Raw genomic sequence first — 15,668 nt, 5'->3', positions numbered from 1 at the left:
GTACAGAGCAGATGCACACCCAGACACCTACCCTGCCAGGCTGTCTTTCTGTCCTTGCATAATCCTCTACCTGCCTCTGTCTGTCAGTTCTCCTGGGTCTCTGACTTTTTGGCTGCAAATCCCCATGTGTTATCATTAACCGATGTTTGCCTCAGAACAGCTTGTGTTGGTTTGCGCCATGATGAGAGCCTGCCCTGCGTCCGTCCGCCATGCGTCTGCCCACGTGGCCTCTGTGCCAGCTGGCCACTCGGGCCAAGGGGGTGACAGGTGGTGCCTCCCTTGCTCCCTGTCCTTTCCCTCTTGGTTGTAGGAATGTGGCTGTCGTGGCATCTGTGTTGTGTCATGGCTGCCTGATACCCACAGCACATCTGCTCACAGCATCCCAGACCCTCCCCAGCCAGGCCCCTCTACACCACCAGCCTCCCTTTATTCTCTCTGCAGAAAACCACTCCACTAGCAATAGGAAGACAAGGGCCGTCCTTGACCAAGTAGGCGGGTGGCTTGTGACACAGGAGGAAAGCTCTGAATGCCCCCGCTGTGCCCCCACCCCCTCCCATGGCGTGCTGGCCCCCAGGAGGAGCGTGGGCTGGGAGGGGTGGCCGTGGGCAGGGCGGGCAGCAGGCGGCACCATCTGCGGCCATCCTTTGTGCTGGCAGCCGAGCGCTCCCTCCATCGCTGTGATCCGCCGGGCCTCGTGCTTGGCGTGCAAATGAGTTTCCAGATGCCCGGTGCCCCCCCGCACAAGAAGCGGTAACTAGGGGCCTGGGAGAAGAATGGAGCAATCTGGAAATTCATTTCTGTTTGTTCCAGCCTCGCTGAATAGACCGCTTCTCCCTCCAGCTGAGGCAGATGTGTGCTGGGCACCCGCTTCAGGGGCGTTTTGCCACGGTTTCTGGGTAGACACACGCCGGGGGGGGGTGCCTCTCCTCTCTGGCACCCTCCTCCCTGTGCAGGTGGTCGTATGGTGAGGCCCACAGAGAGGGGCAGGACACAGCTTTAAGACGCAGCTCGCCCACTGGCACCCCCTCCTGGAGGGAGAAACAGGTGCCCTGTTGGGACGGGCATGGGCTGCATCTCTGCCTCGCTTTCCTCTCTGGTTGAGCAGTTTTGCACACCTGGTGACCCCGGCGGGACCCTTCACCACCCCACCCCATTCTCACAAAAACCACTGCCCTTCTTTTGTCCTTTGGTCCCCGGCAGACCCCTGGGAACATGGGCACCTCCCTCCCAGCCAGCTCTCAGCAGGACTCGATGGACGGGGTTCTCCTGCTGCTCCTAAAGATGCTGGGCCCCACTCGCTCTGCACTCCTGACGGAGATTGCCTGGGCCACGGGCACGGGCAGAGCCTGGCAGGGTCTCAGGGGGCCCCCAGCCCTGCCTCTCGGGGCCTTGGGCTGATGGGGCAGCCTCTCCGGGATCTGAGCGGTTTGAAGCGGCAGCCCTGTGCTGCCACCCCGGGGCCTTGTGTTTCTGTGCGTCCTCCCCCAGTGCCTGCTGACGAGGTAAGGGGTGTGATTCAGATGAGGCCCGAAGCGTTTCTCATTGAATCAGAGGGACTCGCGACCATGGCCTCTTGGTTTTGGCCTTTTGAAGGATTTCATCTCCTCCCCCACATTCTGGTTCAGCCTTGGGCTTCACCACCAGGATGTGCAGCAGGGGCACCATCTGTGTGTCTGCCTCTCTCTGACTGTGGTTACTGTGAACGAATGACTTCACCTGCCTGAGCAGTGAAGCAGTCCGCTCATCTGTAGATGGGGATGAGAGCTGATATCCTGCGTCACGCGGGGTGGATTCGAGAAAAGGACACGGCGTCCACGTGGGAGACCCTGGAAACAAGCAAGTGGGCTCTGCATCCAGCCTAGTGGCTGAGCAGTCCTGGTTCAAAAGGCTCCTGGTCGCCTGACCAGGTCGACGCGTTCCAGGACTATCAGATCAGTCTGGCTGATTACTCGTGGCAGGAGTGAGGCATTGGCTGGGCTGTGATCAGCCGTTTTTGCTTCCACGGTCTCCGCAGTTTCCCCTCCTGCCCCTGACCACAGCCCTGGAGGAAAGGCAGGGCAGGGGTCATTACTCCTCTTTCCCTGCTGGCAAACTGAGGCCAAGAGAGGGTCTGTGAGCTCCTTAGGGTCACACAGCAAGGTGGTGACAACCCAGCCTTCCTGACTCCTGACTTCCCCAAACCTCAGCTCCTTTATGCGCTTTGGAAGGACTGGCCAGAAACACTGACCCTGAGGGTGCTTTTGGCCTCTGGTGGCCGCACCGGCACAGTTCAGGATGAAAGAAAGTCCCCCAGCACCCAGGTCATTCCGGTGGCTTTTCTCTTGGTTTCCGAGGCCTCCTTAAGCCTGGATGTGGAGGGTTCTCCTGTGCTTCTGCCTTTGGTGCCCCTGGCAGACTCTAGCTCAGCCCCTGGGCCAGTCTCTGCCCTGGAAATCCTTTGTCCTTTCAAGCATCTGTGCCCAGCAGTGCAGGGACCTGTCGCAGTCCTGACCGGAAGGTGGGTGCACGTGTGCTCAGCGAGCAGGATACTTTTGGGGGAGGAGTGTCAGGGAGAACCCTGCAGGCACTCCTGGGAACGTCAACAGGTTCCAGGAAGGATCCGGATTTTGTTTAAACCTTGTGATTTGGGGTCCCACCCATGGGGAGGAAGCCATGTTGAGCCCATTGTCCAGAGTCCGAGGGGAGGGGGCTTCACTGAGACGTCCGGGGGCGGCCAGCAGTTCCTGACCTGGGCCCAGGGCACAGGTCTGTGCTTGGCCCCTCTGCCCCTCTCCGGTCTCCTCTTGGCACCGCCTCTGCTGTCTGCTCTGTCGTCTTGACTCTCTCCTCTTTGCCGTTGCGGTCAGCCCTCCTCTGATCCATTCCTACAGTAACAGCAGCTTTTCAGTCCTCCTTCCGTTAGGTGTGTTAGCCCCACTATACAGGTGAGAACACTGAGGCCTCCTGAGGAGGCTTAGTGACTCTCCTGGTGTCACACCAAGGTGGAGGCGAAGCCAGCGTCAGGAGCACCCAGTCTGGGTGGGTGAGGTGGCCGAGGAGCCTGCTGACCATCCTGTCCTTCCTTGCAGCCCTGCTGTCCTCCTGGTGCGAGGAGCTCGGCCGCCTGCTGCTGCTCCGACATCAGAAGAGCCGCCAGAGCGACCCCCCTGGGAAACTCCCCATGCAGCCTCCCCTCAACTCCATGAGCTCCATGAAACCCACTCTGTCACACAGGTGAGTGGGCATGTGCCACCAGGGGTGGGTCCGGGGCCCGCTTGGGTGGATGCTGGACAGCCCCCCTTCAGGCCCCCAGGTCTCCTTGGAAATGCGCCTCAGGTGGGAGAAATGGGGTGGGTGCCCCTGAACAGCCGGGAGGATAGTACATTTTCTAAAATGCAATTGTCATGTTTTAAATCCTCGTGGGTGAGCGCCGTTTCTCCCCCATCAAAACAGAGGCTGAAAGCTCTGGGCTTACCCAGCCTGACTGCTTTGTCCCTTTGGTGGAGGGCCGTCTCTTCTTCAGGTTCTAGACTTCTGGCAGAAAGTTAGCCTTCCTGAACCCGGAGCCTTCCCTCTTTCCTAAGCAGGGTCTCAGGCAGGGCTGGAAGGGGCTCAGGAAGGTCACCGGGCTGGTGGTCACAGCCCAGGCCTTCCAGACAGGAGCCTTGTGCGGCTGGACCATCAGCACTGGGCAGGGCCACCAGAAACCCAGCATCACAGGTGGGACTGGGCTTGCCAGAGGCCATCAGGCACTGAGCAACTGTCCAGTCTGCCCTTCACCAGCCTCAGAAGGAGCACGTGGTCAGGACCGGCAAGTGCCCCAGTTCATTATCTCCACGTCCCTCGCTGAGCTGGGGATGTTCTCTGCGAGCGCTGTTCGGGCTGACCCTGGAAGAACAGGGACTGTCATGCTGTCTGCTCTCCCTGTGCCCAGAGCACGCTGCAGGACACCTGGGTCCCACCATCGAGGCGCTGCCGGGAAGTCTGGTACTGGCCACGCTTTGTCAATCGAATTAGAGTTAGTTGATTCTTGGAGCCAGAAGGGAACTTAGAGTTCTTGGGTCCAGCACCTGCCCGAGCAGGATGGCCCCCAACATGTGGCTGGTTCCCTGCCTCGGTCAGATCCTTCTCAGGGTCACTGCCTCATTATGCCCTCGGTCAGGACTCTGACAGCTCTGATGCTTGGAACAGCCCCCTTCTGTAGGTGTTTCTGAGGACGGGGTACTGTTGGCATTTGGGCCAGAGTAGTTTTTTATGGTGCAGGGGTTTGCAGGGCATGTCATGTCTTGGTCCCTGCCCACTCGATTCTCCTAGTGACCCCCAGGCATTGCTAAAGGACTCTCACATGTTTGGGGGGTGGAGGTATCACCTGTGGTTAAGAACCGCTGCTCTAGAGAGGCAAAGCCCTCCTCCGTCCACCTTCCCCCTCTTGCCCCCGCTCGGCTAAAAAGCCGCAGGTCTTCTCCAGCTGAACTGCTGCCCAGCCGCTGAGTACAGGCTGTGGCTGAGAGCAACCCAAGCTACACACTTTGCGTTTACCCTTGCTACCTTTTACCTCCTTAACTCTCCATCCTGCCAGAGCCATCCTGCCTCTCACGATCCCACGTCTCATGTCCTTCTCAGCCATCCCTCCTCCGGGTCATTTCAGTAAAGCTGCCTCTGATGGCAGGCCAGCCCCTCCGGGGACCTGCCACAGACCCGCTTGGCCGTGACCGCAGCCAGCCCTTGGCCAGGTCTCCGCTGAGTTGAGCTGAAAGCATGAGACTGCCTGGTCCTAGGGTTAAACAGATGAAGGGTGTCTCTGCTCCAGGAGCTGACTCTCACTGGTTGGGGAAATAAGACTCAGTGAGGCAAAATTGGGAGCTGGCAGGTGGAGGCAGGGTTAGGGTGAGTGACTTTGGGGTTCTCTAGGAGGAAGATGGCCAGGGTGAGACGGTCAAGAGGCCCAGAGGATATGGGCCTTGACCTTGAAGGACTTGGGCTGGAAGCTGGGCAGATAGCATCCTATGAGTTCGAACTGGCTTTCCCAAGAAATACTATGGGCCAAAGAGCCACTGGCTGGTACCCAGTGCCCTGCTACACACACACACACACACACACGCACGCACACACACACACACACACACCCCTCTTCAGCCCCTTGTAGGTACCCAGTGCCCTGCTACACACACACACACACACACACACACACACACCCCTCTTCATCAGCCCCTTGTAGGTACCCAGTGCCCTGCTACACACACACACACACACACACACACACACACACCCCTCTTCATCAGCCCCTTGTAGGTACCCAGTGCCCTGCTACACACACACACACACACACACACACACACACACACACACACACACACACACACACACACACACACACACACACACCCTCTTCAGCCCCTTCCCTCTCAGAGAAGGGAGAGCTGTGTGCGTTGGAAGATGGGTAACAACATTGTGTTGATGGGTAACAACACAGCAAGGTGACAGGCATTCTGGACCATATCCTACACCCCAAGGACAGAACTGGAAGGGAAATGCCCAGAGCAGGATGATGACTTGCCTAAGAACACACAGCCAGGGAGGGGCAGGGCGCCGAACCACACACAGCGCTCTACCCTTCACCCTCCCACTAGCCATTCGAGACCAGTGATGTGGTATCTGGTCATTAACCCGATCCTACGCCACACCTCGCCCTATTTCCCGATTTATAGTGGGACGGTTGAGACCGGAAGAAAGTATCATCTGTTGAACAAGGCCCAACCCATGTCCATTCAGACCAGGGCTGTTCCGAGGGCGCATTGTGGCCTGTGATTAGAGATCGGCTGCTGTCTACCTGTAACTTCATGCGTTTCCCCAAGGTGGGGAGTCCCTTATTTCCAGAGAAACTCCAATGGGGTGCATCACCTTCTAAGTCCCTCACGTAATTTCCTAAACAAGAAGGAAAGAAAGTGGAAGAGAAAGTCAAATACTGTCACAGCTAGGAAAGTCTTCTGCCCGCCCTCCTCCACAGCTGTATTGAATGACTTGGAGGAAGGAAGCTTCTCTTCCCCTTTCATTAAGGAGACCTCAGGCGGGGGGTGAGCTTAGGGACCCTGCGTGTTCAGGATTCGGTGCTCGGAGGTGTGTGGCTCTTCCAAGACGCAGGGGTCCTTGTCTGAAGGTTCTGAGGACAAGCAAACAGGAGAGGGTGAGGGAGCCCGGATGCCTGAAGCCCCAGGCCGGTGGGCTAGGAGGCTGTGACTGTTGTATTTCTGTAGTTCAGGCGTCACGGTCACATCCATCACAGGCCATGGAGGTCGGCCCCACAGCATCAGTCTGTGAGTTGGGGCCTGTGCCAAGGACCCCTGGAGCCAGCTTCTGAGCGTGCCAGCGGTTAGGAGGAATCCTGGGTACCCACACGTTTGGCTCGCGCTGTGGTTCGTGGAGCAGCCTGTGGGCTCGTCCCCGTCTGGTCCTGACCACTGAGCCGTCGGTGTGCCGTCCTCCCACTTTATAGAGGTGCGCAGAGCACCGCACAGGAGAAGGGAGGCTGGGAGAGGCCAGCCCAGGGCAGGAAGGGGCCTCGGGCCTGCGGCCAGGCAGCAGGATCCCTTCACAGGCCCTGCAGTGACCCAGACTTGTTGCCAACAAGTATTTCTGTCTTTTTCCAGATATTTAGTGAGTGGCTGAAAAAGCCGTTTGTGATGAGCGCATTGTCCATGTGCAAGTCAGTGCCACAACAGTAATGGAAAGCCTAATAAGTCTTGTGTATGCTCTTCATTTGATTACAGTCAAAGTCCACTAGAGCTGGGGAAGCCTCCAAGACTGAGGGGTGCCACCCTTCCCCTCCAGGTGAGGGATTTGCAACCCCCAGAGGAGAGGTTCCTGGGAGGGGCCTTGGGGCTCCCCTCGGATTCTGGGCACGGCCCTGTGCTCCCGTCCAATCCTGAGCAGGACCCTGTGCTCCACTCCGTATAGCAGACGGGGTACAGGCCCTGGAGCCAAGCTGCCCAGCATTGAGTTTCACCTCTGCCGTCTTCGCTCTGGGTCACTTTGGGCAGCTCTGTATCCTCTCTCTACCTCCGTTGCCTCACAGGTAGCAATGGAATGACAGCAGCAGAGGACTTAACGCATGTTGCCAGGCCTGGACACGGGGAGCCCCGTGGACGAGTCATTATTCTCTGAACCCTCAGCCTGGGGCCGTCAGACTCAGATGTGCTCATTCACGGTCAACCAACAAAGAAGGGATCAAGCAAAACTGACTGCCGGTCCTCTTCTTTCCTTGGTCCCATCACACCACCTTCACCGCTTTTCATTTTTAGCTCTTTTTTGTACAGCCACACCGAAAGCTCAGTTTGTAATAGACCCCTCTTCTTGCCCCCAGGAAAAAAGAAAAAAGCAATGAAAGGGAGACTGAAGGATCTATAACTCCGTCAGTTCCAGATTGCCAAGATGCAAGGATCTTTTCCTTTTCTCCTTCCTCTTGAAAAAATTTAAAGCCCTCTAATACGCAGTTAGCTGCACCAGTTCCTCTCTGAGTTTCACCGCAGGGAGGGAAGGAAGCAGCCCCCACTAATTGTGATGATGGAGAGAGCTGCTAATGGTCCCCCTAAATTAAAGATGGTGGGAGCGTCAGCTCCTCACTGGCTTGGTGTGTCATTAGTGGTAACACTACAGCCTTGCGCAGAGACGGGACCAGTAGAGCCGGATGAGGGAAATTAATTAAGGTCTGATGATACCCTTAATAGGAATTTGTTATTTCTCCCAAATAAAGTGGCTGTGAGAAGTGCAAGGGAAGAAATAATGCAGCCCTCCCTCCCGCTTCCCTCCATGAATGTCTGTGTAGACACTTTCACAGGAGGTGCCCGGGAACCAGGAATCATCACTCCCTCTTTACTCATTTTCTCATATTTAGCAAATATTGGTCAGTGCCCATGGGGCTGGCAAACAGACATGTAAACCGTCTGCTGTAACTACAGTGTGAAAAGCTCTTTGTAAAATATATGAAAAGAAGTGCTAAGGGAACAGAGTAAAATGCCCTTGGTGGTCTGCTTAGGAGAGTCACAAAAGGGAGCATCCAGGCTGGGCTCCGAAGTATAGATAGGAGTTTATGAGAGAAAGGAAGGCAGAGGAACACTAAGGAAAGCCTCAGAGGCTTGGAACGTATGTTCAACAGGCAGGAATGATAATAACACCCCCTCCCATTGATAACCTATTTGCAAAACTTCTAAGCACCATCACTGTATCATCAAGTAAATATGGGTACCTACACCCCACTTGAGCTGGAGAAATGGAGAGAAAAGTATAGGTACAGTTGAGCAGAGACTGTCTGCCAGGCACTGTGCAGAATTTTACCTGCATTTGTATGTTTCATCCTAAGCATATTAGTATTAGTCCCACTTTACAGATAAGAAAGTTGAGGCTGACTTAGGTAACAGGGCTCAGGTCATAGAAATCATCAGTGGCCTACCAGAGCCGAGGTTTGACCCCAAAGAATCTAAGTTCCGAGCCCAGATAGTTAACCACTGTGCTTTGAGGCCTCCCTCTGCCATTTGAATATTAGCTAAAAAAATGTTTAGTCAGAGTCCTTGAGTATTTGCCAATATACTCAGTCCAGGCCAAAGCTAGTGATCTGGTGTATAAGGTGGTTTTTTCCTGGGACACTGTTTGGGTTTTGTCTGCAGCCAGTCTTTGAAGCATAACTCACGTCTCCTGTGTGCCTTCCCTGTCTGGCTTCCCCAAGAACCTTGAGGAAGTCATGCCCCTCCTTGGAGTTCTCATGGCCTTGATGGCCTTTGTAGTGGAGGCTTCCTCGCATTATCGCCATCTTTGCACAGGGAAGCGCCACCTTACTGGACCCTAAGCTCCCTGGGACAGTGGCCAGGCCCACTATCAACCTTACCCTTGACTACCTCTGGGAGCCTGGGAGCCTCAGATCCTAAGGCATGTGTCTGTGGAGCCCACTTCAAGGGATTAAATGAGTTCTTGTGTGAAAGTCGCTTCATGCGGTTCCTTACATGTAGAAGCCACTCAGTGAATCACAACAGTGGTAACAGCAGGCAGTAGTTCGGGGGTACCCGGCTGTATTAGGCCTTGCCTTACCCACGTGAGGTCACCTAATCCTCACGGCCGCCCTCTGAGTGAGGGGCTCTTCTCATCCCTGGGTGTGGCGAGGGATGGCACACTGAGGCCTCTGTCCCCCTCCCTGGAGGGCAGGACCTCTCGCTTCCTGGGTGCCGGTGCCCATGTGGTCACAGGCACACTGTAGGTGGTCAGCAGTCAGGCTTAATGAATGAATGCATTCATTCATTCTGAGGCATCCCTCTGAGGTCAAGCACAGAGAGGCGGTGTTTCTTTCTGACACTTTTATTAGAAGCTTCCTGAGCCCTGCAGGTGTGTGAAGACATCATGCCAGGCACAGGTAGCCGGAGAACCTGGGGCTCCCGGGGCAGAAGGAAAAAGGCAGGAGGGCTTTCGCTCAGGCTCCCACTTGGGCCCCAGAAATGTGAGGAGAAAGTGGAGGTCAGGCCAGTGGATGGGGCGAGGGCTTCCTGGAAGAGGTAGCCTTTGGAAGAGGAGCCTGGAAAGGATGAGTGGCATCTCTCAGGGTGAGGACGAAGCATCCGAGTCCGAGAAGAGGCCCAGAGGTAGGGAGGCAGCTGCCCCCGTGTTGGGAGTTGCTTGGCAGAACGCTGCTGAGAATCCTAGTGGCTTCTGGCACTGGTGCCTCTGTAGGTGGAACAGGATTCTTGGGACAGGTTTGACTGGACAGGACTGTGTCTGGGGGTGGCTCGTGGCATGAGACCAGACCATGCTGGATTGCAGGTGTGCAGAGCTGGGCAGGACTACTAAGAGTGGGTTCTCAGATCCCAGGGGCGCTGGCCTCCCTCTGAACCAGGTATGGACAGGTGGAGGGAAGTGGTTCCCAGTGGGCAGCCCTGAAATGCCGGGGACCTCTGACCTGGGCTGCGCGTGTCTGCTGGGGAAATAGTACTTGCAGAGGAGGCACGCGGCCTCCGGCCATCCCCAAGCCCCTAGGCCTCCTCTTCAGCACCCTGAGCCCCTCCCACCCTGGTAGGGCCCAAGAGCCTGGCTGGTCCTTGACCCTCGGGCACCGGGAGCCAGGCAGCACCCCGCCCCCCGCCCCGACAGCAGTGTCTGAGTCTGGGCAGAGACGTCGGCAGGGCTGACTGCCACCGTGGGCCCATGGGGGCGAGTGCCTTTTCCGCGCCAGCAGGAGCCGTCTCCCCAGGAGATGAGTCACAGCCCTGTCGGTGCGGCTGCCACTTCTGCTTTTGTAGCAGGTGCGAGTGGGGGCGAGCGGGTCCCCGAGACCACCCTACAGCATGTGCCTGTCTCCCCCCCGGCACGCGTGGAGAGCATTGTGCCAGCAGGGCCTGTGTGCGCGCGTGCGCACACGTACGTGTACCCCGCACACGCCAGGTGTGCACCTGGGCTCTGGGGTGAACCGTCCAGCCAGACAGCGGAATGCCCAGTTTGGGAACCTCGGTTAAGTTTGCTTCTCACTGAGCTCGGGGCGGAGGGGACAAAACAGGAAGGAGCCGGTTTCCGCCCACAAGGTCCACCCACGAGCTGCAGGGCAGTTGGGAGCTTGCTCGAGGGCCTGTATCCCAGGGAGCCGGGACCTCCCCGCCTGAGGAGGTGAGGCAGCAGCTGTGGGTCCCCGCCAGGCTCGGAGGGGCTCCCGGGGGGCTTTACTTCCTGAGCCTGCCAGGCGTGCACCTCGGCCGGAACCAGACCTCAGCCTGGAGGGTTGGTGGGAGCTTATGGGGCAGGAGTTCTGGGGAGAGAGGACAGACTCGGGCCTAAGCTCTGCTCGGTTGCTGGGGTCCTGTGTTGAGTCCAGGCACACCTAAGGTGAGGGCCCCGAAGGAGGGCGGGTGTCCAGGGTCTCCTCTTTGTTGTTTAAAACCGTAGCCTGCAGGGCCTCCCTGTGAGACTGGCGTGCCAGCCCTGGGACCAGCTGGTGCCCCCGGGTCCCCAGTGACCTCCTGGGAGAGCGGGGCTTCTTCCAGCCCAGCTGTGCTGAGGGGCAGGCCCTGCTTGTTTTCCTGTGCTTCTCTGCCCCATCCGGGCTCTCTGGGCTCCCAGACCCCCCAGCGGTGCCCCCCAGATGCAGCGAGTGTGAGCTGTCGGTCACCTTTGGCCTGTGCATCTGGGCCTCATACCCTTTCCCACGTCACACCTGGCCTGCAGAGGCAGGGGCCGTCAGCCTGGTTCCCTGAGGACGGCTCCTCTCCCCGCAGTTCTAGGCCTGCTGTTTTCCCCCCAGAAATCATGAGTAATGCTAAAGCCTGTGTCATTTTCCAGTTAAGGAAGCCTTTCTGTCTGCAGTCTCCTCTTTAAGCCGCATCAGACTTAGGCCACGGGGGCCCACGTTCAGACTAGCCGGCCCGAGATCCACAGTAACGCGCACGTTTACCCCGAGACCCCGGGCACACGTGTGCTCGTGCGTCACATCGAGAAGTCAGTTCAAGGGATGATACTCCTCCTTACTATGTGCTCACATTTGATTACTTTCTGTTTTATTCCCTCTTTTTTCCCCCTCATGGTTCAGTGTCACAGCGCACTCTTGTGTCATGACCTGCAGTCGGAAGACACAGAGTAGAGCGGGGGTGGGAGTGTGTTGTTCTTACGCCCATTTAACAAATGAGGAGACTGAGTGCGCACAGGCTCGGAAGCTTGTGCCGGGGCCCTGAGCCAGGGAGGGGCGGGTGCAGGACTTGTACCCACAGTACCGAAAAAAGGCCAGAGTGAGAGGAAAAGGGATTGGGGCTGGGGGCGTCCCCTTCTCCCAGGAGGTCAGGACAACCGCTCCAGTGAGGTGACTTCTGAGCAGAGACAGGAAGGAAACCAGGGGCTGGCCAAGCAGAGAGGGTGTCCAGGCAAGGGGGCAGCAAGGTGAGACAGACAGCATGGGCAGTCAGTGACACGGTCCTCCCTCCAGTCTGACCCAACTTGACCGAGGGCCCCGCCTGGCAAGGAGCAGGGCACATGGCTCAGAGCCCCGGCGCCCCTCTGCCCACCTGGCGTGCAGTCCTGCGCCTCCTTCCCGGAAGTCTGACCTCTGGGCTGGCTCCCCATACCTCCGTTCCCAGTCGCCCCGACCTCTAGGGCCTGGGCTGGCTGCTCGGCTGGGGGATGAGTCAGCTTTGCTTTCTGCTGACTTCCTGTGTTGAAGGCACAAGTCAGACAGAGAGAGGCATGAGGTGCTTTCCGACCAAGCCGCCCTCCTCCAGAAGCCCCTTCTCCCACCTGGCCCCACTCCCCGGCTACCCAGCAGTGCTGCCTTGCAGGCCTCGCCCCCGGCGGGATGCCGTGGGCAGAGGTGGTAGCACAGATGTGAGTGCTCTGCTCTTCTGCCCTTTCTGGGGCCGTGTCTGGGATTTTCTCTCGGTAAGAGGCGCTGGAGAGTCAGCGCAGGACTGGCTCCAGGGAAGAGGAAGCCCCAGCCCAGCACTCCTTGGGGGTGGTACCCCTGGCAGGTTCTTTATACCGTGACCTCGCTGGCTCCTCCTCGAGCCTGTGCCTCTGCTCCTCTCCCTGGGGTCTGCTGGACCTCGCTCTCCATCTGTACCATGGCAACCAATAGGAAGCCACCTCTGAGCACTTATGGTATGCAGGGCTGGGCGTCGGGCCTTCTGACCTTTGGGGGCCCCTCGGGAGATGTCATCAAACAAGGTGGGTACTGCTGGGACTACAGAGGAGACTGGGGGAACAGCTGGGGCCAGGGGCTCCCAGAGAGGTGGGAACCAAGATGGGAAGTAGGGTAGGGTGGGATTAGCAATGGGGTAAACCATTCTGCTGTGTGAGTTTGGACTCTGTGTGTAAACACTGGAAGCCGTTGAAGGAAGGTCTTTGAGTGTGCCGAGTGTCTTAGGTGTTTGAAGGAGATTGGCTTGGCAGGGAGGTGCGCGAGAGATCGGGGTGGGAGCAGGGGAGGAAGCACAGCAGGTAGGCCAGTACCTGTCATCCAGGAAGAAAACCTGACATAAGGAGGCTCCTGGCAAAGACCAAATCAGCCGGGCAGGGCGGCCACCTCACTCTGAGGGGTCAGGAGGAAGGGGAAGAACCGAGACTTAGACTGGAGCCCTTCTGACCTTTGCTGAGAAAGGACGGGGAAGCTTTGAGGGGAAGCTGGTGCGGAGGAACCAGAGCTGTTTCTGGAGAGCCACTTAGAGCGGAGCGTGGTCGAAGGCAGAGCTTAGATTGAGCCTGCAGGTCTCTCTTCCTCCATAGCATGGCCTGTGGACTTGGGCTAAGGTGAGACAGACAGCCGTGGGGGTGGCGCGTCCACGGTGATGGGGGGAGAGGTCGCTGTCATACGATCGGTCACCTTACAGTGTGCACCTGTTCTGCGTTGGACACCGTGCCAGGGGGATCCAGAACTGACTGAGAATGGGGGTCACCTGGGCCTGGCTGGGAGCCGCAGAGCATGGTGGGGTTGGTAGATGCGGCGTGCCTCCATCTGCGCCTGTGTCTGCAGCCCCTGAGGACCCCCACCCTGTCTCCCTCTGCAGTGATGGGTCGTTCCCCTATGACTCTGTCCCTTGGCAGCAGAACACCAACCAGCCTCCCGGCTCCCTCTCCGTGGTCACCACGGTTTGGGGAGTGACCAACACATCCCAGAGCCAGGTAAGAGCCTGTCCTCCCCCCAGCAACAGCCCCTCCCAGGCGGGGTCATCCCTCGAACCCTGAGGCCCTCGGGTCACCATGCCATGCTAGCCCTGGTCACTCTCCCAGGCTCTCCCCGGCTGGAAAGACCAGCTTTCAGGGCACACCCAGCTGTGGACACACCTCTACCCAGGATGGGTCCACACCTGCCCCAGGAGGATGGCCCCTGGCCCCTGTGCACTGCCCCAACCAATCCTAGGGCCATCCTGAGGGAATGTTTTTCACCTGACACACAGCAAGGGGCTCTTTCCTGGCCGGCATTTACTTTGGTTGGATAAACAGGAGAACTTCCTGTGTTATTGGCCTCAGGGCTCCAACACCTGGGGTCTCTGACCCTGGACGGCCTGGGTTAGATTTCAAAAGATTGAGCCTAAAACTTGTGACAAACTCCACTTCACATCCCTAGTCCACCCTGCCTCCCGCTCCTGTTCCTTCCTCCTTCCTCCACTCCTTCCTCTCCCTGCTGGGCCTCTGCCATGGCCACGTGAAAGGCTCAGGGCCGCTTGCCGCCCTGGAGGGAACCAGTGCACTTACCTGTGGTCTTGGGCCACAGGGAGCCCCTCGGCCAGGACCCTGCCGCCCTCTAGAGCTGGTAGGTTGGGCTTCTCTTTGCCCTCACAGAGCAGCAGCCCAGGGCCTCTGTGTGGCTTGACCCTTGGGCATCCAGGCGGCTTTGCAGGGCAGGAGGGCTGAGAAGTCCAGAGCTTTCCCACCTGCCACCTGGCGCTGGACCAGCCTCACCGCCTTCTGTCACAGGCTGCTCATCTCCGCTGCCTGCTTCCGGGCTGGGTTCCCCCCTTCTAATCATGTATATACCATGGCAACCATCCGTGCCCAGATGAAATGAACGCCCCCCCCCCACCCTTCTCCTCCTTTTCCTCAGTCGTCCTTCCTGTTTTGCCTCTGTCTCCACCCCCACCCCTGCCATTTTTCCTTTTCCATCTCCATGCCACCTGGGGTGCCCACTTGGGTGACAGCCCCTCTCTCTGCCCACAGGTCCTCGGGAACCCTATGGCCAATGCCAACAACCCCATGAATCCAGGCGGCAACCCCATGGCGTCGGGCATGACCACCAGCAACCCCGGCCTCAACTCCCCACAGTTTGCTGGGCAGCAGCAGCAGTTCTCAGCCAAGGCCGGCCCCGCTCAGCCCTACATCCCGCAGAGCATGTACGGCCGGCCCAACTACCCCGGCAGCGGGGGCTTCGGGGCCAGGTGAGCGGGGAGCAGCCTTCGCAAGGGGCACATCAGCCCTGGCCTTCCCCTCCAGGCAGGCTTAGGAGTCAAGTGTGAATCCCAGCACGTGCTTCCTGGCCTGGGAAGCATGGGGAGCCTGGCGCTCCCCTTCTCCTCAGGTATCCCGTCTGCCTGCGGGGCACAGTCATCCTTTATTGTGGGGGCCGGCCGGCAGGCCAGACGCTGCACGGCCGGGGCGCGTTCTGAGAGCTGTCAAGCCCGTGGGGTTGAAGGGCTGCAGTTGCATTTCTCAAATGCCCCTTCTCTGTGTCATGTCTTTATATGTTGGGAGACGCTGAGAGCTGGGCGGCAGGAGGGTCAGCTCTGCTCTGCTGGTGTGGAGGAAGAGGTGCAGGGCTGGGGTCCCTCGGTCCAAGGGCGGGGGAGGGCAGGGAGGGGCATGGGGTGGGGCAGAGGCGCTCCATTCCTCCTCTCGCCACCGGCCCTGCTCTGCCCAAGGCTGCCCTGTGGCCTCACCCCTGCCAGGCACCCTGGGGCCAACCGCAGCCCTACCACGTGTCAGCGCAGTAGGGCCTCGTGGTGAAGCCCAGCTGCATCCCCACCCTGCCCTCCCCTGCCAGAGGCCCTGGGCCGGTTGCTCGGGTTCTCTGAGGCTAGGTGTCCTCCAGACGGTGGGCTGACGGGTGTGCCCGAGGGCGCCACGACCTAGTACCTAGGAGCGATGGCTGTCTAGCACCCGGGTGGGGCTCCAGGAACACGGCAGCTTGGCGGCTTGGTGGTTGCCAAGTGGCACGAGGGGCTGACAACCCCCAGGAGGCCCCT

At 58.7% G+C, this 15,668-nt stretch overlaps 1 protein-coding gene across 1 annotated transcript in view; it reads left to right on the top strand.

The window, feature by feature from the left end:
* ZMIZ1 (zinc finger MIZ-type containing 1) overlaps positions 1 to 15,668 on the top strand; it is a 165,767-nt gene that overhangs the window by 126,759 nt on the left and 23,340 nt on the right. Inside the window, exons 6-8 of the mRNA XM_060034711.1 lie at positions 3,069 to 3,213; positions 13,497 to 13,611; positions 14,647 to 14,864. Coding sequence (XP_059890694.1) covers positions 3,069 to 3,213; positions 13,497 to 13,611; positions 14,647 to 14,864 — 478 coding nt within the window. The remainder of the gene's footprint in view (positions 1 to 3,068; positions 3,214 to 13,496; positions 13,612 to 14,646; positions 14,865 to 15,668) is intronic.

The sequence above is a fragment of the Delphinus delphis genome, chromosome 16 (genome assembly GCF_949987515.2).
Source record: "Delphinus delphis chromosome 16, mDelDel1.2, whole genome shotgun sequence".
Taxonomy (NCBI): domain Eukaryota; kingdom Metazoa; phylum Chordata; class Mammalia; order Artiodactyla; family Delphinidae; genus Delphinus; species Delphinus delphis.
The sequence above is the reverse complement of the archived record's forward strand: the minus strand, read 5'-3'. Positions and strand labels throughout refer to the sequence as shown.